Source organism: Cyclopterus lumpus, chromosome 19 (assembly GCF_009769545.1).
Source record: "Cyclopterus lumpus isolate fCycLum1 chromosome 19, fCycLum1.pri, whole genome shotgun sequence".
In the NCBI taxonomy this organism is placed as follows: domain Eukaryota; kingdom Metazoa; phylum Chordata; class Actinopteri; order Perciformes; family Cyclopteridae; genus Cyclopterus; species Cyclopterus lumpus.
In genome coordinates, this window is record NC_046984.1 from 11,788,654 (window position 1) to 11,814,068 (window position 25,415).

The 25,415-nt window shown below is 41.8% G+C and overlaps 4 protein-coding genes across 15 annotated transcripts in view; 2 read left to right on the top strand and 2 right to left on the bottom strand.

The window, feature by feature from the left end:
- Positions 1-4,663, bottom strand: part of vti1a (vesicle transport through interaction with t-SNAREs 1A) — a 109,567-nt gene extending 104,904 nt beyond the window's left edge. For 2 of the 3 annotated variants that reach the window (XM_034558255.1, XM_034558256.1), the window contains exons 1-2: positions 4,258-4,661; positions 187-245 (exon numbers count right to left, since the gene is read on the bottom strand). In XM_034558255.1, coding sequence (XP_034414146.1) covers positions 187-245; positions 4,258-4,351 — 153 coding nt within the window. In that variant the 5' untranslated portion in view covers positions 4,352-4,661. Of the gene's footprint in view, positions 1-186; positions 246-4,257 lie in introns of all 3 variants that reach the window. The other variant, XM_034558254.1, reaches the window with a different exon arrangement.
- On the top strand, positions 4,588-9,465 carry zdhhc6 (zinc finger DHHC-type palmitoyltransferase 6). Of its 3 annotated transcripts, none has more exons than XM_034558253.1 (11): positions 4,588-4,739; positions 5,407-5,940; positions 6,140-6,231; positions 6,584-6,743; positions 6,863-7,021; positions 7,151-7,204; positions 7,492-7,659; positions 7,907-7,948; positions 8,257-8,402; positions 8,660-8,706; positions 8,794-9,465. In XM_034558253.1, exons 2-11 carry the CDS (start codon positions 5,674-5,676, stop codon positions 8,892-8,894), a joined length of 1,236 nt encoding a protein of 411 aa, XP_034414144.1. In that variant the 5' UTR covers positions 4,588-4,739; positions 5,407-5,673; the 3' UTR covers positions 8,895-9,465. The 3 variants fall into 3 exon arrangements, with proteins under 3 accessions (XP_034414144.1, XP_034414142.1, XP_034414143.1); XM_034558251.1 differs by having other exon boundaries at positions 4,595-4,739; positions 8,254-8,402; XM_034558252.1 differs by lacking the exon at positions 4,588-4,739 and adding an exon at positions 4,828-4,946 and having other exon boundaries at positions 8,254-8,402.
- Positions 9,466-10,131: 666 nt separating this feature from the next.
- Positions 10,132-17,893, top strand: coasy (CoA synthase). Of its 4 annotated transcripts, none has more exons than XM_034558726.1 (10): positions 10,132-10,449; positions 12,168-12,882; positions 12,989-13,203; positions 13,901-14,032; positions 14,284-14,473; positions 14,669-14,733; positions 14,830-14,914; positions 15,182-15,279; positions 15,501-15,647; positions 15,762-17,893. In XM_034558726.1, the coding sequence occupies exons 2-10, from the start codon at positions 12,213-12,215 to the stop codon at positions 15,846-15,848; spliced, it is 1,689 nt and encodes a 562-aa protein (XP_034414617.1). In that variant the 5' UTR covers positions 10,132-10,449; positions 12,168-12,212; the 3' UTR covers positions 15,849-17,893. The 4 variants fall into 4 exon arrangements, with proteins under 4 accessions (XP_034414617.1, XP_034414619.1, XP_034414618.1 ...); XM_034558728.1 differs by having other exon boundaries at positions 10,132-10,352; XM_034558727.1 differs by having other exon boundaries at positions 10,133-10,352; positions 12,171-12,882.
- On the bottom strand, positions 17,351-25,254 carry LOC117748708 (myosin light chain kinase, smooth muscle-like). 5 transcript variants are annotated; one of them, XM_034558721.1, is made up of 19 exons: positions 24,990-25,254; positions 24,748-24,827; positions 24,420-24,578; positions 23,582-23,728; positions 23,277-23,429; positions 23,020-23,151; positions 22,508-22,561; positions 22,283-22,413; positions 22,004-22,160; positions 21,546-21,857; positions 21,366-21,465; positions 21,012-21,215; positions 20,569-20,786; positions 19,792-19,915; positions 19,101-19,253; positions 18,644-18,773; positions 18,392-18,473; positions 18,080-18,220; positions 17,351-17,571 (listed from the first exon to the last, which is right to left on the bottom strand). In XM_034558721.1, the coding sequence occupies exons 2-19, from the start codon at positions 24,800-24,802 to the stop codon at positions 17,366-17,368; spliced, it is 2,658 nt and encodes an 885-aa protein (XP_034414612.1). In that variant the 5' UTR covers positions 24,803-24,827; positions 24,990-25,254; the 3' UTR covers positions 17,351-17,365. The 5 variants fall into 5 exon arrangements, with proteins under 5 accessions (XP_034414612.1, XP_034414613.1, XP_034414610.1 ...); XM_034558722.1 differs by lacking the exon at positions 24,748-24,827; XM_034558719.1 differs by lacking the exon at positions 24,990-25,254 and having other exon boundaries at positions 24,748-24,928.
- Between the last annotated feature and the right edge of the window lie 161 nt (positions 25,255-25,415).

Sequence of the window (25,415 nt, forward strand, 5' to 3'; positions counted from 1 at the left end):
GTGAAGTGTGTGTGTGTGTTTGTGTGTGTGCAAGTGTATATCTGTGTGTGTGTCTGCATGTCATGTCACCACCAGGATAATACAGGTGCTGTTGTCTGGTGCCAGTGAAAATTGTCCCCTCCCTCTTTCCACAAATTCATTATTTAGGAAATGGGAAGAGGAGAAAATTACTGATCAAAGACATACCAACTCTCTGACTTCTTCAAGCTGTTTGTCGACATTTAGAACCAGCTGTGTCTTCTCCTCTGAAAGAGAAAAAAACAGCAACATATTGATCAGCCGACAGAAGAACAGCGCTTCATGACAACAACCTAACTCCCCCGCAACGGGGGAAGAGAGGGGGAGAGAGAAAGAAAGACTGGGAGAAAACAACACACAAGGACACATTTGAAGATATATTTACACATTCTCTCTACACGACGAGCCAACATTTGATGTCTCTTAGTTATTGGCGCCTATGAGGCCTTTGTTGGTTTCTGTTGAGGAGCAGTGAGACACCTCGTGCCAACTCAAAGGGAAGGGAGGTGTCAGCTTTGCTCACTTGCCAGAAGTATGAGTCCCACTCAGAATGACTAACGCACGGTTCTGCACCTCACCCCGTGGCTGCTCTTCCGCATTACCCATTGAAACTCATTACGACTTGTAAGAGTTCCAAACAAGCACCTAAACCACAGTGCATCTCATCGTTATTTAAGGCAGCAACACTACCACTTCATTTCTGCAACTATAAGAACTGCTTTGTTCAGAAATTAGAGCTTTGCCACGAGAGTGAAACCACATGAAAAATAGAAGTGTGGTCCGGTAATTCAGCGATCACGCGTCATTAAATGTGTGGAACAAGCATTATTCACACAACATATCTCAATGGAGAGAGAAAAGAAGCGAACATTGCTAAAATGTTGAAAGACATGAAAACATTTTGAATAACTGAATTTTAGGTATAGTCGGATCAATTACCAAGTCATGGTTAAAGCCATATATGAAGAAAAAATATTAAATGTTGACAGGTTACAAACTCTCAAATGTTTGAAATTGCAAATAGCAGATAGTTTGAAGCAGTGGCTCCGTGACCATCGTGTCCCAAATTCATACTATATCATAATTATATAAAGACAGATATATATATATATATATACACACAGCCATCTAATCAGCATTTTAAACTGGTTTAGAAGTTAGTAAACAAAAAAATCTATTAAAAACACAGCAATTTATTAAATACATATAACAATGGACGTCAGTCAAACTGCAACATTGGAAGGTCACTGCTAGTTAAAGCTTACAAAGATAAAAGATAAGATTTAATGATTTTAATTTGATCCAGCTGCGAGTAGCTCATCCAGAATAGTGTTTAACGACAGCACAAACAAAAGAGACCACATTTACTATGTATATTGCGTGGTTTAAGTGGACTTTATTTCACAGCTTAGGCTTACTGCAATATTCTATTGAAATATTTCTTTCAAGTTAACACAATTTCAGATATGTTGTCTACACTTCTTCAGAGCAGATCACAAGGTTATTAGTTGTTGGACTGCAATATCATCAACATTTTCATTTCTCAGGCACCATGGACCAAAATCAACTTTTGCCAGTCCTCAAATTCATTTTTAAAACCTGTGTCCAACCTCACAACCTGCACAGTAAACAGCCAGAGGCTGAAAGGTGAGAAGGAGCTCTCTTGCTCTCTTCAAACTCGAGAGAGCTGTGAAATATACATGGATATTTACAGATGAGAAGTTGTATACACAGAAGTAAGGCAAACAAAGAAAAAGTAGGGCTTGGCAAATAATAATTAATTAATTTTATATATATATATATATAATTTCATTTGAGTTTGAATGATTGACAGGCGATCTCTTTCCATAAACACTAAAAGGTGAAAAAATGACATTTAGGTTTCATGGAACAAGGCCTAACATTTCATTGTATTCGTATTCAAATAGTCCTTGAACCTTAGTTTTTGGTGGATGGTAACAAATAAATATATAAACACACATGCATTTGATTGTTACATAAATGAAGACAGTCAAGGGCATTCTTTCCACATGCCCTGAACATTATCAGCAATTGTGCACATGTGAAATGGAGAGAGACAAACAACAGCAATGACAAAAGCCTTTTGTCTGCAGTTATATTAATGTATTAAATGGAGGGCTGTCAAACCACGAAACAAATTCAGCCACTTCCGGAAGAAGAGCCAGAGGGACTTAAGAAAGGAAAGAAGTAAAAACCCGTAATGAGACAGGAAGGGAAATGAAATTAAGCTGTAAACTATTCTGTTAGTGGCAGAAGACATTGAACAACTACTTATGGTTCTAATGCGTTTCCTGGCTTTGTGCATATTCATATGGGCTTACTCTGACACAGTCAACAGATGGCGGGCGGACGCAATGTGGAATTACACTATGGAATGGGCTGCCACGAATCTTCAAAGATGCCAATTCCAAACCAGAAATATTCAGTTGGGCGAGGTTTTGAGAGAGGGAGGCCCTTTGAAAAACCAATGAGCAAGTCTGAGATAACTGTTCCGAGTAGGGATTGGATTGGAGTTTTTAGCAGTCAAAACTGAAAACAACCATGCAGTAGTCAGTTGTGTACAATACAATTCAGCCCGGGTCACTGCATACATTTACAGTAGTTCATCACATGATATCTATGGTCGGCTTGATAATTATCATATCTTTTTGGCTTTGCATGTTTTTGAAATAAGATCAGCTGTACAGTGTATTTCACACTTCAAAAACTGGCTATTAGATTAAAAAATGCGAAAAGGCTCTCTTTCTCTGTTTTTATTTTTACATATTTTCAGAAATGCAAACTTGATAACTATTTTAGCCCCACTACCAACTGTGATTCATAAGGCAGTGCAAAAACAGTATTTTATCTGTGTAAATAGTCTTTACACTGGCACAATATAGTGTCTGGGTAAAAATATGCCATGACAGCATGATGGAACAATGGAAGCTAATTAAATTATAAAGTTTCAGGACAATAGGAACAACGTTTTGAAAATATAACATCAGCTCCACTTTTGAGACACGTATTTTAATTGGGGAAAGGAATTATTTGCAGTCTGTATTACTGTATCATGCAATTACTATACTACAATCAACTGCTCGTCTGTAACATTCTTTAATTATCATGTGTGACCTAAGTATAACATTTTTTTTAGATGCAAATAGCCAGTAAGAAAAACAAAAATTTCAAAGTGAACATGCTGTTTCTGACCAGCCACATGACTCCATGACCTAAATGGCTACATTTGTGTAATCCATGCGTAGAATGCAAGAAAAACATATTCTATTCAATCAAATACAACAAAAAGGAAGCAACACATTTTGACTTGACTCTCATTTGAACACTTAAATGGTCATTTGGCTGACAGAGTGTTTAATAATGTCATTTATCCATCCACCTTCCATCTCATTTTTAGACACACGCACAGTCGTAAGTGACTTATATTATCATCTATTGGGCAGATGGTGTGCCATTGCAAAAATAACACATGGACAGACTCGATCCCCTTATTAACAATTTATTGTGAACAATTCACCTGACCTACATGTCTCTGGAGTGTTGAACCACATGTCACACAAGTCGGACATCCAAACACACATCTGACCTCTTGTTCTAAAATGACAGACAGCACTCAGTACCAAATGTATGATAATGTCGTCATGAATGTCAATTTAATTCTGAAAGAATAAAGATGCTGTGATGTCATGGTGATTAAAAAAACTCAGTTTCCCAGAAATGTTCATTCATTAAAAAAAGAGAGCACCGTTTTCATCATCGAAATTGGGTGCACCACATGAAAATTCACTTCCTATTCATTCATTTGTAGATTTTAAATAAAGTTTACCGACCATAATACAAGTGAACAAATGTTGCTGTCCTCTTAACACAACCATTATAACGGTAATAAACAAGCAATGAATCCATACGTCAACTACCGGAAACATAAGATTGTATTTGCCACTAAGCCCAGTTACAGCTTTATATATTGACTAAATCCATTAAAGACATGCCAAGCCATTAAGCCAACCAGCAACACGTGATGCATCCTTTTACACAAGCGTTTCACCTTAGTGCGATAAATCTTTTACACGAAGATTCATGAAATAACACAAGTACAGTAGGCTACTCCAATTTACCATTAGCTCACCTTCTCAGCTGAGAAATGCCAGCTAACTGATAGCTAGCTCCAGCTCAGCCTTTCCAGCTAATATATTTAACTAAGTTTTACTGTCTTACCTCCACTTAGTTTTGGGATTCTGCCAATTTTGTTGGTTAATTCTGCTGTGATGGTTCCAAAGTCCTGCTCGTAGGCTTCAAAGTCTGAAGACATTTTTAGGTTTAGGTATAAAACAGGTGGCTTTCTGGTTAACAGTTGACGTTAGCTCAGGATAATAATAACAAGTCCCGAATGGAGTCCTTTCCTTGGGTCACAGTATAACTGGCCCGGCAAGAAACATTACTTTGTTTTTCTTTTTCCGCCACTGAAAATCAATCAGCTAGTGAATTCCAAAAATGTCAATTCGGTTTAATTTGGCCGAACGTGAATAAATTGTCCCAGATTAATTATTGGAATTATTTGACGGTTGAGTGACAATTTACTGAGATAAAAAAAAAAACGTCCACAAGGGGTTGAGGGTAATAGTTTCTGAGACACCATGAGAAAGGTTCCTCTCTGTACAGAGAAGAAATTGAAGGAAAAAAAACCAAGGAAGTGCCAGGTTGGTAATTTAAAGTGACAGTTTTTCTCTCCCTCCCTACACAATTTGAATATACGTGTCCCACTAAATACTCGATATATCTTTAAAAGGCAATCTCATCCGTGTTTCCACGGTGGGCCTGGCGGAAGTTATCCAGTCGTTAGTCTTGTCAAGCTGGCTAACAAGCTAGCTAGCTAGCTAGCTAATAACGCTACAGATGTGCACCTAGTGAGTTAATGAAGAAGTTACACCCCTGGGTGCTTTACTATATCATATGATACATTTCTAATGAGCTAGTTAGCGTTACGTGTTAAAGTTCTCGTTAATTAACTGATCGATAATATTGCAATATGACTGACGATCAAGGCATAACGTTACATTCTTCTTTCTCGTTTATGTCGATGAGATCACAGTACGTATTGAAAATATTTACAGATTAACAGCGTCAGTACAGTCTCTAAAATGATCAATCAAAACCTCTCTTAATAATAGAAAACGGAACGTTATAACCTCTACCAAAGTATGATTTATAGCAGGGCTGTTATATGTGGCTGCCTTAGTTTAGGTGTGTGTTTAATACATTGCCACCTTAATGTAGCTCTATATAGACTAATGTAAAACAAACTTGCTAGATAACGTTAGATTGATAGATCGATCGATCATTGATGTTTTAAAATGTCTCTTTCAGATGGGGAATTTCAATCTGTCACAAGGATAGTGTGCTCCGAAGATTGGCAGGAGAGAATGCTGCTCTTTGCCAGGGCAAGAAACAATGGGACAAGGAGAGCCCCAGTGACCCAAGACCAGGCCAGTTGCTGGGTACTCAGAAGACGAGAAAAAATATGTGCATCATCTGCACCGCTGACTTTGCAAAATAGCTGAGGAAAAAAAGTAACTTGTTGAAGTTTGGTCAATACACAACCGAAAGTACTACAACTTACCTTGTGGCTAAAAGATGAATTTCCTGTCAACTTTTGTGACATTTCAGAACCTCCATGAGGTTCGAAGATTGTGCCACTGGGGTCCAATCATAGCCCTGTCTGTCATTGCTATATGCTCCACAATGGCAATTCTGGACTCTATTATCTGGTACTGGCCTCTAGACACTACAGGAGGTAGCATCAACTTCATTATGCTTCTCAACTGGACTGTCCTCATCCTCTACAACTACTTCAATGCTATGTTTGTTGGACCTGGATACATTCTTCATGGCTGGAAACCAGTAAGGCTTCTCAATAAGGATAAAGGCAAACAAACAAGGCAAACAAACACTAATGACAAATGTCATTAGTGTTTGTTTTTGTAGATAGCATAAAGAACAGGTTGGACCTATGTCAGCAAAATTGCAATGTAATTATAGAGCAAAACCCTCAATCATAGGAAAGATCAGAAATGTAACTTATTTCTTTATCCCAAAACAGGAGACTCAACAGGATATCCAGTACCTACAGTACTGCAGACTTTGCCAAGGGTACAAGGCCCCCAGGTCCCACCATTGTCGCAAGTGTAACAGGTAGCTCCATTTATTTTACGAAAGTAAGAGTATGTTGTCACTCATCTGTGTGAGATGGACTTAAAGAAGATAAAAGCGCACAGAGACACCACTACTTAAGCTAGGAAATCACTGAGTTATTTCTGGCACACCAAGCTGCAGCTGGCTTGTGCATGTACTTGAATTTGCTGCGCATGCAGTGCTGTAAGATCTCAATCCAGCACTCCATAGGCTGCAGAAAGACGCATCACATAATCTATTATGTGATGTATGTGATAGATTAATCTATTTTTGGAAAGAGCCTGTCACTCTTTGTCCTCCCAAACAACCAGTCAATTGCCCCGACACTCCTCCTCTGCCTCCTCTCCCCCAGGTGCGTGATGAAGATGGACCACCATTGTCCCTGGATCAACAACTGCTGCGGACACCTGAACCACGCCTACTTCACCAGCTTCTTGCTGCTGGCTCCAATGGGCTGCTCACACGCCGCCATCATCTTCATTATGACCATGTACACGCAGCTATATGAGAGGGTCAGTCGTCTCCCTACCCCACCACACCATGCTTTTGGACGGCCCATTACCACCACAGCTTTTATCATTTGATACGGATGTTAACGCATGTCAAGCGGTTTTCTTTTCCCTCACTGCAGATATCATTTGGGTGGAGCACTGTGAAGATTGATATGAGCGCTGTGCGTAAATTCCAGCCCCTCATGCCATTCAGTGTGCCCGCCTTTGCTGCCACACTCTTTGCCTTAGGCTTGGCGCTGGGCACCACTATTGCCGTTGGCATGCTTTTCTTCATACAGGTATGTTTTTTCATTGGGGTTTACAATTTACACAAGCTGTTGGCTTTGTTGGTTATTTAACGTTGCCGTTTCAGCATTAGCACTTCAAAGCCAACCATTTATTATATTGAAATAGTCTGTCCTTTTCAGATGAAAGTCATCCTTCGAAATAAGACCTCGATCGAGTCCTGGATCGAGGAAAAGGTCAGGATGACTTTTTTTTATTTTTTATTATTTGATCTACAAAAGATAATCCAGGATCTCAAAGTGCTATTTGTTATCCACACAATATTAAGGGATTTATAATTAACATGTTTTGAACACTTCATTGTCAAAGTGCTGTGAATAAAGTAAAGGTCAGTTTTATGACTAATTCACACATGTTCCAGGATCATGTGTTGCACAATATAGCGTGCTGATTACAGAAACTTGACACCACTCCGCCTACACAATCCCATTAACACACGCACACAACCATTCTCTTCTACCAGGCCAAAGACAGAATACAGCACTACCAAACAGGGGAGGACTTCACCTTCCCTTACGACCTCGGCACCCGCTGGCTGAACTTCAAGCAAGTCTTCACTTGGACAGGGACGCCCAAGGGTGATGGCATTGAATGGCCAGTCCATCCCAAGTGTCACCAGCACACCTTAACTGTAAGTTAAGTTTGTTGTTGTTGTTTGGCGGATCATTTGGGTAATGCATTCAATTTGCTGTTTTGGATTTTTCTGTTACGGTTCTTCTTTGTATGTTGAAGGATAAGTTATCTTTCATTTGTAGAATGTTTAAAAGCAGTTTAGGCATTTGGTATTTTAAGTCCTGCTCTGGATGCTTGTCCTGTTGCAATGTAACGATACATTGTCGAACATTAGGCCGTTGATTGTCTTGTTCTTCTTTAAACAGATTGAGCAACTGAAGCAGAAAGCTGATAAACGAGTGAGAAGTGTAAGTACCTGTCAGATGACATCAATGTGGGGTTGATTTACACAAAGCACAGGCACTCAAGTAAGATTTAGGCCGGGCCAGCTAGGATGTGTGTGTGATTTATACATATGTCTTCATGCAACAAAGGCTATTGGCTGTACTTAAAAAAAAACACTAATATGGAATGCAGATTATCCGACATGTCGGATGTTTGAATGCATTAAGATTAAAGACTGCGACTTTATAAACACATACCTGTATCTCGTCTGAATTCAGGTTGTGGTCAGAGCAGTAGAATAACCAGATTTCTTGTTTGCCTTGGCTAGCAGGTCCAGTACCAAGCAGTGGAGGACTATAATGGAGCGTGCTGCCCTCTGAGCAAAGGGATCCAGACGTTTTTCAGAACCCCCTGCACCGAGGAGCCCAGGATCCCCCTTAACAAGGGGGACACCATCCTGGCCACTCGTGGCACCAAGTGAGTTCATTCAGGCTGAAGAAAAAACTACGATCATCATTGTTGTTTGTCAAGAACAGAGATTTTTAAAGTGTAGTGGCAGGAATTGAGTGAAACTAAGATAAGTAATCTAAAGGGGGACAAAACGAAAAGCCCTGGTCTAGAAGTCTGGGTGGTTGGGCATCCAGTTAAGGATTTATTTTGAATCTGAGAGTAATTGACCAGCATTGTTTTTGTCCATTATAATACTCCTAATTAATGTTTTTCTTTCTCTCTAGGTGGTGGATGTATGGAGACAAAGTTTTGAATGAGGGGCATATGAGAGGTGAGATGTGGTTTGAAATAGTAATACTTTTTGAAATTCCTCTAAAGAAATGTGTAACAGGGCCTTTCTTTCTGTTTTGGCTTTCAGAGGGGGAGCGTGTTAGGGGATGGTTTCCAAGGCGATGTGTGGAGAAGTGCCATTATGACACAGCTGCCAGCGATAGCACCAGCGATAAGAAAGCAAATTAATATCCTTGGCTTTATAGAGAGCAGAGGAGTGAAACTGAACGAAAGGTGTCTGTCTGTGTTCATGAACATACATCCATTGAAGAGGTCATGCCTGAAGCTGCAGGCTCATCATCAAGAATTTCTTATTTTGATTAAAACTTCTCACACCTTTCAATACCAACTTGAATTTTTTAAAGACAACATAGTTCACCAAGTCTTACTGAGCACCTTGCTATCAATTAAAGTCTTGAAGAGGACTACAGAGTTCATGAGAGGGACTGGTCCCATGGCTTCAGTTTGACTCCTCTGACCAAATGTGAAACCCAGCAAGAGTCTTAATTTCCAAGAATTGCCACCAGGCTTCAATGTGACTTCATTGTAATTACATGACTTTTTACTTGAATCTGTTGTTTTTACTTGTGTTGTGGTCTGTTTTTGCTAATTATGCAATGCCTCTGTCCAGCTAACCCCGGGACTTCTTCATGCAACTCTTTCTACAGTATGGAGATAACAATTTATTTTTTCTTTATTATTTTTGTAAAAATTGTTGGCCTCAAACTATGAATTTAAAATTTAAAAGATTTTCCCTTAAGAGTTGTTTGCCTCTATCCTTGTGTAAATTATCATGTTCTAATGCATATTCATTTCTTAATTGCCTCAGGATTAATTTAAAACAGTCATTTTGCATTTATTTTTATTTAATTGCTAGTGTTCCACACGAGTATAAGATGGTTATGCATTTATCTTACTAATTTTAATGTCATTTCATGGTCTTCATTTTTCATGTTTTCACTGATTGGCAACTGGGTGTTACTTCAGCATTGTACTATATAAAAAAATAATTCAAAGCGAATGTTTATTCACATACATCGGGATCCCTTATTTAGCTTCACGTGGAGGTGCAATCAGAAAGCGTTTAACCCTAACCCGAAACTCCTTATACTCAATTACATGTTTTGGAAAATTGCAACTTGTGTTTCGGCACCTTTCTGATTCCACTCAAGTTGATGTGGTATTTGCTAACAACTGACATATGCCTACGCCCTACAACATAAACAAAAGTATGCACAAGGAGGAGTTGCCGTGGCATGGAAGGTAAGACTCGTTACTGAATATTTGCATGACATGATTCATATAGTGTGCATGTCAAATACACTTAGCTACAACGGACGGCCTGAGGACCTCTATTTTCAGTTCCTCTGAAACTGATCCTAGAAACAACCTGACTGAAGAAGTCGGGTTTTCAGAGTCCAGCATCCTCTTTGGTTCCTCCCCGTTCGCAGTTAAACGACTACGTGTCCCAGACGTCCCGGCTTTTCCCCTAAACCAATCAAGGTGCATGTACAATATCACGTGACAATCCAACCCAGTTCATGTGTGAGTGACTTTCACCAGTGGGTGAGCTTACGGCGAGTTCGACTGGAGTGGACGAGACGAGACAGCTCCTCGTTGAAGATTACCAAGAAAAGGATTTATTCAGTAGGTGTTTGGACATGTCTACTCTCACGTTATGGTGCATTATTACTAGTGATGCGTTCTCCACATCGCTTTAGATCCGCTGCACACTGCCACACAGGTAAACTCACGCTACATTGCAAGGTTGCCCATCTGCCGGCCCAAATGTTACACAAATGAAACACAGACTGCACCGTTATCTCAGGTTAGGCCGAATGATAAGTAACGTATCATTGTCGTGACCTCAAGTTCATCCCGTAAAATCACTCCGCAAAAAGATTGTTAGTGCAGGCAATGTGATGGTCTTACTACGTGGCTAGCTAGCTACGACTTTGGACGTCACACACGCGCGCGCCCACTTCTCTAGCTGTCAACTGTTTTTGCAAAGCTAAAAACAAAACACGAAGCTAGCTAGGGAGCAAGGCGTCGTGGTGTCTCAACATGGGTCAACTTTCAGCTCAGATCTCTTTATATACGTGTATGTTAGTGCTCATATTTGATTGGTCAGTTGCTGACAGTGTGACCAATAGCGTGGTCAGGTTGATGGCCAGTTTCCGTGTTCGCTGAATGATAAACAAGCAGTCGTTCTTTTATTTACTCAATTGCCATGCACGTTTTAATGAACATGTTTGAAGCTACTTCGCCTCTGTAGAAATCACAAGAGCTATTGTAGAATGGTAACAAGTATTGACCCAGTGCCTCGGGTTTAAAACGCTGTGGGGCTCGTTACAGTGTAATGAATGAGTCAGCGCAAGGTTTTTAACGAGAGCTATTGAAAAAGCTAGTACATCTTTCCGTTCACATGATAGGCAAGGCACGTTTATTTGTATAGCACATTTCAACAACAAGGCAATTCAAATGGCTTCACATAAAACCATTAAACGAATCAAAACATACTGCAAAAGAAAACAACATTTTAAAACCATTACGAACGTTCATTAAAAAACAGTCAAAAAGCAAGAAATAAAATAAAAGTTGCAGTGCAGTTAAAGAAATAAAATGCAGACATTGGTTGATGGCCTTGAATCTTGTTCAATTAAAGGCAACAGCAAACAGAAAAGTTGAGGGTCTCAGCAGACCTGCAGCTTTCAGGGGCTTTGTTCCAGGTATGTGGAGCAGAAAATCTGAACGCTGCTTCTCTATGTTTAGCTCTGACTCTTGGAGCAGAAAGTAGATCAGTCCCCAGTCCCAGATGACCTGAGAGGTCGGGATGGTTCATAAGGTAGCAGCAGATCAGAAATGTGTTTAGGCCTTAAACCATTCAGTGCTTTATAAACCAGCAGCAAGTCCATAAGTCCATTCTTTGTTGAACAGGAAGCCAGTGCAAAGACCTACATAATAACACAACACACCAAGCAAATGTAACACTGGGCTCACAGAGACACTGCAAGAATGCCTTGCAAGAATGCTCGTATTGATGCAACAGTTGTAAACATGGTTAGGGTGTGGGCATGTTCCTTAATGGTGCAGTCTGTATTTTATCTCAATAACTGTCTTTACATGTCAAGCAATAAGGATTTTATCAACATCAGAGGTTCCAAAACTTTTTAGACCATGTATCACCTTGAACCAAACCAAAGTTTCCAAGCTCCACTTCCCACTGCACAGATATCAGCAGTGTAACAATAAAAGAGCCACCTCGCCTTTACAGATTTTACAAATCCCATATTAATGTAGCTAGCCTGGTCGTGGCTTTTTATTTTTCTTGCATGTGTTCAGCATTGAAAGCTTTCGTCATAGCAGCTATTTCAAAGTTCCATGTATTCTGCTACTGTTTTTTGACTTGTCTTGCACTTCCCATTCCTTCCAGTGTTTACTAACTCTATAACAATGACCCAGCAGATACTGTGACTACTGCGATTCCCTGTGATATCAGCCAGTAAGATGTCCATGTTCAGCACGGGCATCCTGGTGCTGACGTCTCCTCTCCACACCCTCCCCTTGCGCATCGCTCCAGTGCTCAGCTCAGCTGCTGAGCTTGTGGAGCGCACACTGTACGTCCACCTCCACCCCGGGCTGAACTTGGGCAATGGGAGCCAGCCTCGACCAGTTTTCATTCCACCGGTAGTGGACCTGTCTACGCTCATTTCCCGTCTTTACAGCAATGCAGCGGACATATGCGGGCACCTGGATGTTCGAGTTTTGCTGACCAATGTTCATGCTCAATCAGCCGCACTCCCAAACTGCCCCTTCCCCATACCACAATCTCTGGCTCACTCCCCGGAGGTGGTGCTGACAGACTTTCCTCTGCAGGACCCGAGTCAGTCCCATCAGGTTATGCAGTCTCTGCAGAGATACACCGGCCACTGCTACGTCTGCAGCCCCAGCCTGCCCTCCGTGCTGCTTCATCCACAGCTAATGAGGCTGCAGCAGAACGAGGAAGAGCTTAAAGAGCCTGAAGAAAAGCCAGAACCCTTGCAAACCTACAGTGACGTGGTGGTAGGGGGGACGTTTGACCGGCTCCATGGGGCCCACAGGACGCTGCTCAACATTTCATGCCTGTTGGCCAATAGAAGGTTCCTTATTGGGGTGTGTGACCATGCAATGCTGAAAAGTGAGTCCTTCATTTTTGGAATGTGTATTCATGTAATTTCCTTGAGGCTAATGATGAAAAGGCAGCCCCCTCGTCCCGCATAACATCCTTTTCTTCCCGGCTCAAGGGAAAGTGCTGAAGGAGCTGGTCGAGCCTTACTCTCTGCGGGCCCAGAGACTACACGAGTTCCTGCAAGACATCAAACCCTCACTGCAGGTGGAGATCGTGCCCCTTGACGACCCCTATGGAGTTTCTGTGGTTGACCCCTTGCTGCAGTGCATTGTGGTCAGTGAGGAGACTAAAAAGGGAGGCGAGGCTGTCAACAAGAAACGCATTGAGAACGTGAGTCAGGAAATTGCGATACCCGCTGTTTTTTCCCGTTGACTTGTCCTAGTTGTTTGGACTGTGTCCCAGTCCATTGTGTAGTGCAATGGACTGGGACACAGTCCATACATCTTACCATAACAATCTTTTGGAATACATACAAAATGATCCACTGGAAAAGTAACTAAATGAATCATACTGTGTTATTTGTGTTTTGTCATGATCTACAGCTGATTGAAATGCAGCATTGTCTTTAATACAATTGTAGTATTAACATTCTCTGCCTAATTAAGGTTTTCTTGGGCAGAATGTGTATGCCACAGGATGGCCCTTTTATGCATGATGCCCTTTTATGCATGATGCCCATGTCAGTATGATTTGAACAATTTTAAGTTGTTTTTTCCCGCTACATGTTTGTGTATTTGTGTTTAAATGTAGTTCTGTCCTTTTATTTTTGTCAGGACATATCTAATGTTGATTTCTAAACAGCACGATTTATTACTGAACTGTTCTCACATCTCATGACCGGTTATATTCCGAGTCAATGAGCTTAACTTTTAAGAACTGCAGTAGAAAGAAAAGCACAGGAGATAGTTCTAGTGCACACTTTAACCTGGGACAGCAGGAGAACTTGTTTTTCCAGATATCAGGAACCCTAGCCCGGGTACACATGAGCACATATTTGATGTTTTGTGTTCTCTGCTTCCTAAACCAGGGCTTTCCTCCTCTCATCCTTCACGAGATCCAGTTGATTAAAGATGCCCATCACACTGAGACAGAGGAGGAGAAGATCAGCTCCTCCAGTCTACGCTCTCGTCTGCTGGGTACCCTCCTTACCCCGCCAAAAGTAGGTCATTTAAAACTTAAATTAAAAAGGATATAAATAGTGGTATTATGGCAGCATTACGGAAATCCCCAAAAAATGTTATATATATATATAATTAAAACATTTTCTTTAATATTTCCATATCATTAAAAAGTGTTGTCAAAAAAGTTTGTGTCATCGTCCTATCATCACCTCCACCCATACATTCTTGGTGCTCTCATGTTTAGTGCTGCACTGTTCGGTCCTTGTATCGACTGTTTCCTCTGCACTAGGACACATCTCATCTCGCTCCACTTCCATACGTGATCGGCCTGACGGGAGGCAGCGGCAGTGGGAAGAGCTCCGTCGCCGGGCAGCTGGAGGCTTTGGGTGCCGTCCGGATTGACTGCGACAAGCTGGGCCATGAGGTGTACCAGCCCGGCACTGCAGCCTACCACAGAGTGCTTGAAGAATTTGGGTCAGGTGAGGAAACCTTTGTGTGCTGAGGACCGGTTTGGCTGTGGGTGAAGTTGCGTGTCCTTATGATACCTCACACTCTATCCATTTACTTCTAGGACTATGATGCATCGTTGCATTGGCTTGAGTTTCATGTTAAATGTTATGATGATCTCAGGTGTTGCAGTGCAATAATGAGTGTTTTCCCTTGTCACTTTTTAGATCTTCTGAACGAAGATAAAACCATCAACAGACGTGCATTAGGAAGAAAGGTTTTTGGAAAGCAGGTAATGGGACAAGTATTAATAGTGTTTCGGCACATCACAACATGGAATACACCACTGTGTCCGGACAATTCGCCAAAGGTGCTTTTTTTCATGCAGGAGCGGTTAAAAGCACTCACAGATATTGTATGGCCAGAGATTGCACTTCTGGTGGAGAACAGAATCAGCCGAGCCAGAGAGGAAGGTATTGTATGAACTTATAAATGTATAAATCGTAGAACTCCACATGTCCCTAGTATTGGTGGATAAAGGCTGTTGGTGTTAAAGTGTTTAGTCTTGTGTAGCAGTAAAATAGTCTTTGTGTTCATGCAGCTCTTTTCCTTTGCTAACCCGTCGCCTTTCGTTTTGACTGATGTACTGATCACTCTGACGCATACACAGATGATAAAGAAACCGTGCCATCGCGTTGTACCAAAAGAGATTTCCACAATGTGCATGTGATCTTTTGCAGGTAAGCAGGTTTGCGTGTTGGATGCAGCCGTTCTTCAGGAGGCCGGCTGGACACACATGGTCCACGAGGTCTGGGTCACAGTCATCCCTGAGGAGGAGGTAATGTGCTTGTGCTTGCAGTCCTCAATGCAACAAACACAGAGTCATAGGACATTTCGTGTGTGTGTGCGCGTGGCTATCACCATGCATTGTTGTCATCCATATTTTGCTTTTTGGAAAATACCAAAAATCCAGAGTTTTGGATTCTAAACACACTGGCTTTAAGACAATAACCTTGACAATAACACATATTCCTCCCCTTGTTAACCCTCCCCTCTCAGGCGGTGTTAAGGATATCGGAGCGAGACGGTTTGACCACAGAGGATGCCCTGCGTCGTCTGCAGAGCCAGTGGTCCAACAGCAAGCAAGTAGCGCACGCCAACGTAGTGCTCTGCACGCTGTGGGAGCCAGAGGTCACTCGGAAACAGGTCCAACACTCGGCATGCCATTAGTATAGCTTCTGCACATCTGCAATACCTTGGTTGTGAAATGCAAAGTAAATTACTCCTATGAGAATTCTCCCACTGTCTTTTATTTTGAAGGTACTGAGAGCGTGGAATCTCCTTCAGAAGAGGATACAACAGAGACAAGAGGGGCACGTGTTGGTCACTACATCATCTCAGCTGTGACCTGTGCATAGAGGACATAAATGACTGATCCACAGAAGGAAACGCTGCCTTAGAAAGAAGTGAGCGTAGTTTCTGTGCCAGTGCAGCCCAACAAGCTCTCTCACTTCTTTTACCAAGACTCAGTGCCTGGTTGAGTTTCCACAGGTTTTTAAACTAGTTTTACTTTAAGACGATTAGTTGAAAGACTGGATGGAGGAAGAACTTCATAAATTACCAGACAAAATTATTTTTGAATTTGAAAGCTGGAATTCATGTTTGGGATTAATTAGGCGTAATCAAATCATAATAATTTAATGTCCAAAGAATTCATTTTTAATGACTGGCATGACTTTAAATCCATACCTTTTGCTTTAAACATGCCCAACATTCAGCAGTCCCAGATTATTTCGATACCAAAACTGTCTAATATCTGATGACATTTTACAAGTTCGGTTCTCTTTGAGTCTTCAAAGTATAATTACCATGAAAGTACCTTTTTTAAAAAGCAACTAATGGTTAGAGGAAAAGGAAGGTACCACATTGAAAGAGTATACTAGTTGTCACTGTTAAATCCTATGATTAAATGTTGTTCATCTTTACGGTGTTGGGGGTGGGAGAATGTTTTAACAAATTCACTATCATTATCTTATGAGAAATTATTATTATTACAAACATGCTATATTTTATTTAAGAATGTGCAATAAATTAGGCTATTCTGTAATATAGTGGGTGTCACGTTCAAATACACTGGGCACTGAGAAAGATTTGACAATTAAACTGTACATTGACTAATAAAGAAATCAAGCCGACATAAAAAAGTTTGTATATCTTTGAGACGTTAATCTATAAATGAAATGTGACATTTAAGTGAAAATCCAAGAACAAGCTCACTTATATTCATAAATACCCGTCTGAGCGTCCCTGAAAGACGGAAGGGACAGCAAAGTGGAAATTAAGATGACGCTTTTAGCTCAAATTCCATGTCCGATCCCACAACTAAATAAACTAATATTTACATAATGAGAATAAAACACTTCATATACCTGGTTGTCCAATAAAGTGACAGTTGGTGAGCACTTGAGTGTTTGATGTCATTGGCACGTCATCTGGAAATTCAGTGGAAGAGTTAAATCAAAATGACGTAACGTTCAATTAAATGTTGAATGAGTGATTATTAAATTTTTTAAGTCTGGCACAAGAAAAGATCCCTTTTCACCAACTTTTTTTAATTCAGACTTTAATTGTGATGCCTTTAAACATTTACATATAAACATTCAAATGTACAATTGTGAATGGTTGCTTCTGTGCAACTAAACTACACATTGAGAGAAGACGACTTGGTAAGTGCACTAACGGCTGGGGAAACTCTGGGCTCTGGGTATGCGAGTCCAAACCTGGTTATCCATCCCCGTGATGGTAGAAGACGCATCCTTTTTGCCTTGAAATTATGTGGAAGCAGCCTTTTACTGTGGTGGTGAAGAAAGGTCCATCTGTCGAAGTCAAGACTCCTTCCAAAAGGGTTTTTTTTCCCCCCACAATCACAGCTCCACTTTCAGTTTGGCAGAGCACATTCCTTCCCCTAGCTTGTTGCTGGCCCTGCACACATACACCCCAGAGTCAGACAGCTCCAGATCAGCCACAACCAGAGAGCAGAGCCCGTCTTCATGTTGCTCCGTTGTCACTCTGCGTGATCCAGACACCGGCTTCTCATTCTGAAGCCACTTCACCTCCGGCTGCGGGTAACCTGGGATTGAGACAATATTTCAGAATCGGGAGCATAAAATAATACAGGACATTATATAATCAAAAATACCAACATGAATGGTGTGCATGTATTATAGTTGGTCTTGGTATACAACAAACGGTGTTCAATATTCACAGAGCCTATTAAAAGTTGCTTTTCAAGATGTTGATGATTTTTAATTTAAGTTGAGGAGTATGTAAATTAAGGTCTCATTCTATTATACTTGTATGCAATAGCAAATATAAAGTTTTTCCAAATAAAGAAATTATGTTGCAAGTGAAAAATGTTGTGGTCTTGAAAATAAATTATATTCTTTACTTGGTGTGAATGTAAAGTGTTGTCTTTTGGCCAAAGCAATATTTAGATTGAAAAACTAAATATAAACAAAAGGGGTAACAAATTAGAGTAGTTTTGTAAAGTAAGTCTTTTTTTCCAGTGTAGATCTTTTCAGAGCCCATTGTGTGGTAGGGGCATTATTTAATGAAGAACAGCACAGTTCTGTCACTACCGTTGACGAGGCACGTAAGACGAAGAGTTGCTCCTTTGGGGAGGGTGGCGTCCTTCAGGGCCTGCTGGAAACGAGGTTCACTCTGAAGCTGCTTATCCAGAGACTGGAAGGCCTCCTCTGCCTCTTGGCTCCAGCCTGGCTCTGGATGAGAGGGAGGATGACGATGAATAAAACGGAAACAAGGCTTTACAGATCACAAAAGGGTAAACTTGAAGTGACAATCGGAAACTGTGAGTCATCTGCCATATGCATGTAGCTGCAGGACATAGGAGGGCATTTTGTGTGTGTGTGTGTGTTTTTTATCGGTCTTACCCTCTAAGGAGCTGCCAGGAGAGTCTGGCCTGTAAGAGAGATTAGCCATCCGCTGGAGGGCCAAAACAGCCTTACCAGTTTTCTGGAAGTTTAAAAGGACAAATAGCACAGGATGACAAATGACATTAACCATGTTAAGGTCTATTCGCGACAAAGGATTGAAAGGTCATTACAGGGAAGCCTTGATAAGAAAATGGTGCATCTGTCCATTGCAGGGCTAGGGGCATTTTTCAGAGAATTTGTCAGTGTTACCTTCCACTTGCGCCTGGCCAGAAAGCGCTTCATCTTCCCTTTATTGAGGGACTTGGTGGGTCTGCGGTTCATTACGGCAAAAGAGGCCATCCAGGGGTGGGCGAGGGCCTCGGCACATGACAACCTGCATCTAGAGGGAGACGCTAAGGCTGTCAAATGGCGGTAGTCTCCTGAGCTGACCGACTGTGGATTATCTGCATAAATAAACTCCTGGCTCTCCCCTGAACAATATTCAGAACTTGCCATGTGGTTTGCACATTTATTTGCAGATGGTTGAATACGTCTTTGCTGTGACATTATCTACTGGAGAGAATACTTGTGTAGCTGCTTCTCATGGGTACCGAACTTGAAACTCTCTCTATCACAATGTGGTAATCGAATCCAAGCAGTTTGTGGGCACGTTAATCATAGAGTGGAAGTCATAATCATAAAAAGAGGAAGGGAAAAGCAGACCAACCTCCGGTCTTTTTTCAGGAGGGAGCTGATAAAGTCTTTCGCCTCATCAGAGATGTCCTCAAAGCTCTCCTGATCGAACTCAAATTGGGCAGCAGTCACAAGAGCTAAAGTCTCAGCAGCGGTGTTCCCCTGGAAGGGGGATTCTCCACTGAGCCTACAGTCACAAAAGAATTCAACAATGAATAAAACTTATTGTGTCAAGATGTTTGTACCCATTCACAATTTAATATTTTGAATTGACCGAGAATAAAATAACTGTCTTGAGTTTGTTATTCCCTCAAATGTATGCCAACTTTAAGAACTGTATTACTAAAGTTGCTATTGTGGACTGTAGTAATACAACACCACCAGGAGATGGCGCACTATATTAATTTGTAGAATACATTAGAGTTTACATCAATACATTTCAATCCTTTACATAAATTAGGTTAGCAATGCATTTGTTTTGCTTTTAGTTATTTTAAAATTACTTCAAAAGTATTCAACAAATGTAAATAGGATAAATAGAGACTAAATATAGGCAAATATGTGAATTAAATTTGTTTCTGTCCCACACAAGAATCTGAAAGGCCCTCCAGCATTATCGTTTTCACTTCCACAAAGTATCCCGAGTTGCATTTGTTTTCTTCAGAGTATGTTACTTTGGCTATAATCTAAACCATTTAAACCACTATAGCCATTATTCAACTTACAAAATGAAGCAGATGACTCCGATGCTCCACATGTCACTCTCCAGGCCCACGGGCTCATAGCTGATCACCTCAGGGGCCACAAACTCTGGCGTGCCGTGCATCACCAGCAGAGGTTGGCCCTCCTCTGACGAACATGCAGACAGGAGTAAGACATTCAAAGTGTCACCCTGAATGTTTTGTGTTTGCCTGTTTATGGCTACAGTCTTCTCGAAATAGACCACCTAGTGTGGAGATGCAGCTGCTGGAGCATCACCACATTTACTGCCTGAATTGGTTTCACAGCCTCGCTGAGTGGAGGTAGTTGTCTATTTAAAGACTTTTGGGCATTGTGTACAATTTAGAAACAGTCCTTGATGTTATCTTTAGTTATTTTTGGCATGTATTCAAATGAGTGACCCCGTGTTGACCTTGCTTTGTTGTCAGGAAACCCACATTCAGGAGTTGGAAAGTCACAAAGATATATTGAAACCTGATGTTTTCAGCCCAAAATTATTTTTGGTGTCTTTATGTGAACCATAGCAGGAATCATTTTACTCTCCATGCTGGGCAAGGCTGGACAACTTTGAATGTCGCCTTTCCCAGGATTGTAACTTTTACTGAAATACACACCGGATGTGACACTCACTGTCCCCTAGAGAGAAACAGCTAAAGTTATTTTTTTTTTAAAAAGCAAAAAGAGAATGACGCTCTAGAAAATGTCATTTTCATTGAGGACATTTTGCTTCAAATGTACCACATTGGGACTTGAGACTGTTTACACAAATCCAGCAAACTCACCCAGTTCAGCAGCCAAGCCAAAGTCGATGATCTTGATCCGTGTGCCAGTTGTATTCACACAGACGATGTTCTCCGGTTTGATGTCCAGGTGGACAATATTCTGCGTGTGAACGTACTGCATGCCCTCCAGGATCTGCTGCATGTAGCGGGCGCTGGTGGGCTCCGTGTGCTCAAAGTTGTCATCCACGATGCGTTCAAAGAGCTCCCCGCCCGCAATGCTGGGCAGACACAAAACACCATTCAGGTCCGTGCTTCATACAACCAATATGAAGTCACGTAGTCTAATCCTACAAATGGTAATTGACACAAAAAGACATGTATCCATCAAATCATACTGCGGCCTTTGTCTACTAGTTGTGGTAAAATCACATCGCTCTACAACCTTGTAACACATCCACTAAATAACATGATAGCAACAAGTGTCCCACTCCTCCATTACTTACTACTCCATGACCATGACCATCTCGGAGCTTGTTTCGTAGGCAGCCAGGCATTGGACCAGCTTTGGGTGGTGAAGACTGTTCATTAGTTCGATCTCTTTGCGAGCGGCCGTTCTGTCCTTGGCGGTTCGGGCTCGGTAGAACTTCCCTGCAGCCTCTTGACCCGTGTCTTTGTGGGACATCCGGAACACCTGGCCAAACTTCCCCCTAGACATGGTCAATCCAAAAACTTGACCTCACTTTCAAAAGCCAGTTATCACTGTCCTGATTTACAATCAACATACATGATCATTTGAATTGTGTTGTAAATCTGGGAAGTTAAAAGTTAGTTTGAAACATAAAAATCTCCACGCTTACACTCCCAGCTTCTCGTGCACATTGTAGTGGTCCTTGGCCTTGTGTTTGGTATCAATGGTCACTGTGATGTAGGACTCGGACTCTCCCTTCTTTTCTTCTTCTAACACAGAATATACAAAAGGTGAATAACCACACCTGTCCTCTTTTCAAAAATGTTTCCAGTAAAAACATATCCCTTACTTTTAGTCACCATCTCGACGCACTCGGACTCCTGGCTCGGTTCGCTGACCCCTGCTGAGTTGTAGGCTCTGACACGGAAGCAGTACCGGCCCAGAGGCGCCAGGCCCGAGCGGATGTGGTAGGTTGTGTTTTTACAACGACTTGTGACTTCAGTCCAGCTCTCGTTTTTGTCCTGGCCCTCTTGTCGGACCTCCACTTTGTAGCCCAGCACGGCTGTGCCTCCGTCGAAGCTGGGACCCGTCCAGGAGAGGACCACGGACTCAGTGGACAGCTGGGAAATAACAGGTTGGGATGCTGGTGGGTCGGGTTGGTCTGAGGACAAATTCAAGAACAAAATATCTTGTTTTCCTGAATTCATATCTGAGCCTGCGTTGAAGAAACAGCACATACCAATGTTGCAACCATCTTAAGTCACTGGAGGACTCTATCATATAGCTAAATAATGAAGTGGGTCTTACCTATGACACCAAGGGAGACGGTATGCTGGGCAGAGCCCTTTGCGTTTCGTACCATGACGGTGTACGAGCCCGTGTCCTCTGGACAGGCTTGAGAGATCTCCACGTCGCTTTGTGTCTCACTGCTCCGGACGGACATCCTCGGACCTCCTACCACCACCTGAAGAGGAAGCGTGGTGGAAGTACATACCAAGACATGAGCCTTTACAGGTGCATGATTTTAAAGTGAGAATATAATGTAATGCATTGAGTAATACTAACAACCACTGGGACAAGCATTACTTTGGTTTTATTGTAAATCCAGCAGCAGGCCACGGGCACAGAGCTGCTCCTGAACTCACAGTGGAGTCGGGCCTGCTTTCCTACTCGAACCTCCACCTGCTCTGGTGGATCTACAAACTCTACAGGAGGTCCTGGGGAGAAGCGGAGTTGGTTTAATTAACTAAACATGAGCGCATGAAGGGCGATACATTTTCAAGCTGACACGTTGCGGTGCCCTCTGCTCACCTTTGCCAGAGGAGACCTTTGTCTGAATGTTGCTGTCACTGTTAGCTGTGGAGACTGAAGAAGAAGGTTGATTTACAGGTGTGTGCATGAGGCAGGTTTAAGAAGTATCTATCCAATCACATGTGAGCAGTCATGTTTGGTTGCAGGGGCACTGCAATCAACAATGCATTGCACTTTTGAATGAAAAGGGAGGCTCCATTTTTAGTAAGCACAAACGTGTGTGTTGGTTGGCTGCAAGAGGTGAGTGCAGTTTGAAGACACAATAAGTATGTTTGTTAACAAAACTAAATGTATGTGATTCAAAATAGTACTCTCACTATGCAGGTTGGTTGCTACTTCCCGTTCCTCTATCAGAACATTTATGATGAATTTGCATTATTTCTACAGAGGTATGTAGCAGATATATATGTAGCATATATACAGAGGTATATATATATATATATATATATATATATATATATATATATATACATACAAATATTTTTTAGAAAGCTTAACAGTTTGTTTTATACCGTTTTCTTCCTCTGTGTGCTGGCATCTCTCTTTAGAAGTTGAAGATATTTGAGTGTTTTTGGGTGACGCAACCTTCAATGGGACTTCAGTGTGGAGCTCATGGTTGCTTCTTCTAAGGATTTCCTTTGTTGCTGTTTTCATAAACAAAGAAGAAACGGGTTTACTGAACACAGATCGAGTAAGTACGATTCATTCAAGGACCGATTGGTACCGTGTGTGAGGAATTTCTAACTTGACGCTTTACCCCCTGCTTTACCTGTGATATGTAACACAGCGCTGCTCGACCGTTTCCCAGCAGTGTTCTCAGCTACACATGCGTACGTCCCAGCATCTCCATGTGAACACTGAGTCAGAATCAGACTGGCAACACCATTTTGGAAGGAAGTATTACTTGAGTGCACCCTCTTACCTACATGACAAAATAGGAACGGGCCAACACATGTTTTTACTATTAAGGATGATTATTGAATACCCTTCTAATTACAGGATATTGTGGATCGACCCTTCCTCATAATGGAGAGGAGGTGGACATTTTGAATGTTTAGTAACCCGGACATGTACCATTGTGTAGCCAGGATACGCTCAGAGGTCGACTTCCTGTGATAACACCTTGAAAATAACCATTGCTTCCTTCACAGACTGCACAGTCCCTGAGTGGTTGTTTGAAGTGAGGCGTCTCAAGCGCCTGGACAGGTGTCAATCTGGAGTCTAAGCAGAGTGGAGAAGTTTGGGACAATGGGTTTGTTTTCACCACCGCTGACCAACCAGGAACAGTCATTAGTCAATATTTGAGAGGAGAATTCTAACTCTTTCCGCACCAGACATGCTGTAACTGATCAAACTGTAGACAAACTTTAAATATACCGTATAGATGCAAATGTAGTCTGAAAATATAAGAACTGCTGATGTGGATGTCTGGCCTTCATCTGTTTTACCTCCCAGGCAGAGCAGCATTACGGTCGAGCTCATCCGTAACTTGTTGCTGTGTCTACTGGAGTACGTTAGTGGTGAGTTCACATTGTGTTTACAAGACTTTCCTACCACATGATGTGTGCGAACACACATGTATTTTATTGTGTATTCATTTGGGAGGGGAAATGTTTGTATGCCGCTATGTACTCTGAGTACCTCAAAATATTTCTGAAAACAACACATTTCACAATGATCGTGTCACATTATGAACTGCACCCCAACTAACATTTTGAGAAGTAGCCCGAGGGGAGCTAACCATAACGTGTGCAATCTAACAGACCCCAGTATTCCTGGTTCCCCTGATAGGATTTGGCAATGTTGCAAGAATTCAAGTTAAAGATGTAAAATAAATAGATTTGAGTTCTGTTATAAAAATGAGAGCGATGCATTAAAAAGCCACATTTTCTCCTGTTCTTCATACTTTTACCTGTTGCTGATGAGACTCCCAGTTTGTTGTTTCCCATCCAAGTCCTCTTAGTTGCATCCTCTTTTTGCTTCACCACACCGATACTTCTGGCTTGAGGCTGGAGGGCCAAACAAAAAGTAGACACGAAGGTCTTTGGCTTCCCGCCATCCTTATCCATCCCTAAGTAGAAATGGATCCGTCAGGCCTCCTCTTCCTCTCTCGTGGTGATGTGTTGTACTCAGTATTTAAAGCTGATGTGTTGGACAGTCATGCTGTGTCTATTCACACATATTCTGACATGCTAACAGGAGGAGCCTGTTTTCAGGCGGCCTCTGAAATAACTACCCACCCTCAGCCCTTAGGAAACGGCTCTTTTTATCGGAAGGACAATTAACAACAGACATGTCCAGCCCCCACTATCCCTCTGCCCTGAAAACAAAGGGAGAAAGACAGATGTGATAGAAAACAAGAAGGAGAGAGTCGGGGAAATGTGTGGGAGTGAGAAAACATTCAGGCTGATGAAAAACAGAGAGCACTGAGGTGACTAGTAAGAATAGAAACCCCAAATAAGTATAAAAAGCATATTTTTACCTGCAGGTTGTCCTCATAAAAGCTGCTTCTCTTCCTGGAACGTACTTACACGTTCCCACCGTCAGCTTCTTTTAGCCATTTTACCCCCTGCAAACACCTATTCCCTTCAAACACCCAGCAGGTTGAGCAACACTGACAGAGTCACCGCAGGAATCAAGAGGAGCCTGTAGGGCAGCTTTCTGTGTGCATTCGCTCTGCTGCTGTGCAACAGACGACATGTAGAAAAAATCACTCAAGGGACGTCCATTTGAATGAAAGTGTGTGAGTGGGACCATGTGACCACAAACAGTAAGCGCCACTTGTAAATGAGATGCCTTTTAATTCTATTGAGATATGAATAGATATGGTTTCTAGCTGGGTGTGTCTCCAAGGTGTGCTCTCATGTCCCTTTTTGTTGCATGATTGTTGACTACGGACTGGTTTTCT

What these genes read in the sequence shown, in the direction of transcription:
- zdhhc6 (XM_034558251.1), top strand. Translation starts at nt 5,674, where the DNA reads ATGAATTTCCTGTCAACTTTTGTGACATTTCAGAACCTCCATGAGGTT. An exon ending in CTGATAAACGAGTGAGAAGT is followed by an intron (nt 7,949 to 8,253) that starts GTAAGTACCTGT and finishes TGCCTTGGCTAG; the next exon opens with CAGGTCCAGTACCAAGCAGT. An exon ending in CTGGCCACTCGTGGCACCAA is followed by an intron (nt 8,403 to 8,659) that starts GTGAGTTCATTC and finishes CTTTCTCTCTAG; the next exon opens with GTGGTGGATGTATGGAGACA.
- coasy (XM_034558726.1), top strand. Translation starts at nt 12,213, where the DNA reads ATGTCCATGTTCAGCACGGGCATCCTGGTGCTGACGTCTCCTCTCCAC. An exon ending in CCCTCCTTACCCCGCCAAAA is followed by an intron (nt 14,033 to 14,283) that starts GTAGGTCATTTA and finishes CCTCTGCACTAG; the next exon opens with GACACATCTCATCTCGCTCC. An exon ending in GCTTGAAGAATTTGGGTCAG is followed by an intron (nt 14,474 to 14,668) that starts GTGAGGAAACCT and finishes GTCACTTTTTAG; the next exon opens with ATCTTCTGAACGAAGATAAA.
- LOC117748708 (XM_034558721.1), bottom strand. Translation starts at nt 24,802, where the DNA reads ATGTCTGTTGTTAATTGTCCTTCCGATAAAAAGAGCCGTTTCCTAAGG. An exon ending in CGCTGTGTTACATATCACAG is followed by an intron (nt 23,152 to 23,276) that starts GTAAAGCAGGGG and finishes TTATGAAAACAG; the next exon opens with CAACAAAGGAAATCCTTAGA. An exon ending in TGGCTTGGCTGCTGAACTGG is followed by an intron (nt 19,916 to 20,568) that starts GTGAGTTTGCTG and finishes CATGTTCGTCAG; the next exon opens with AGGAGGGCCAACCTCTGCTG.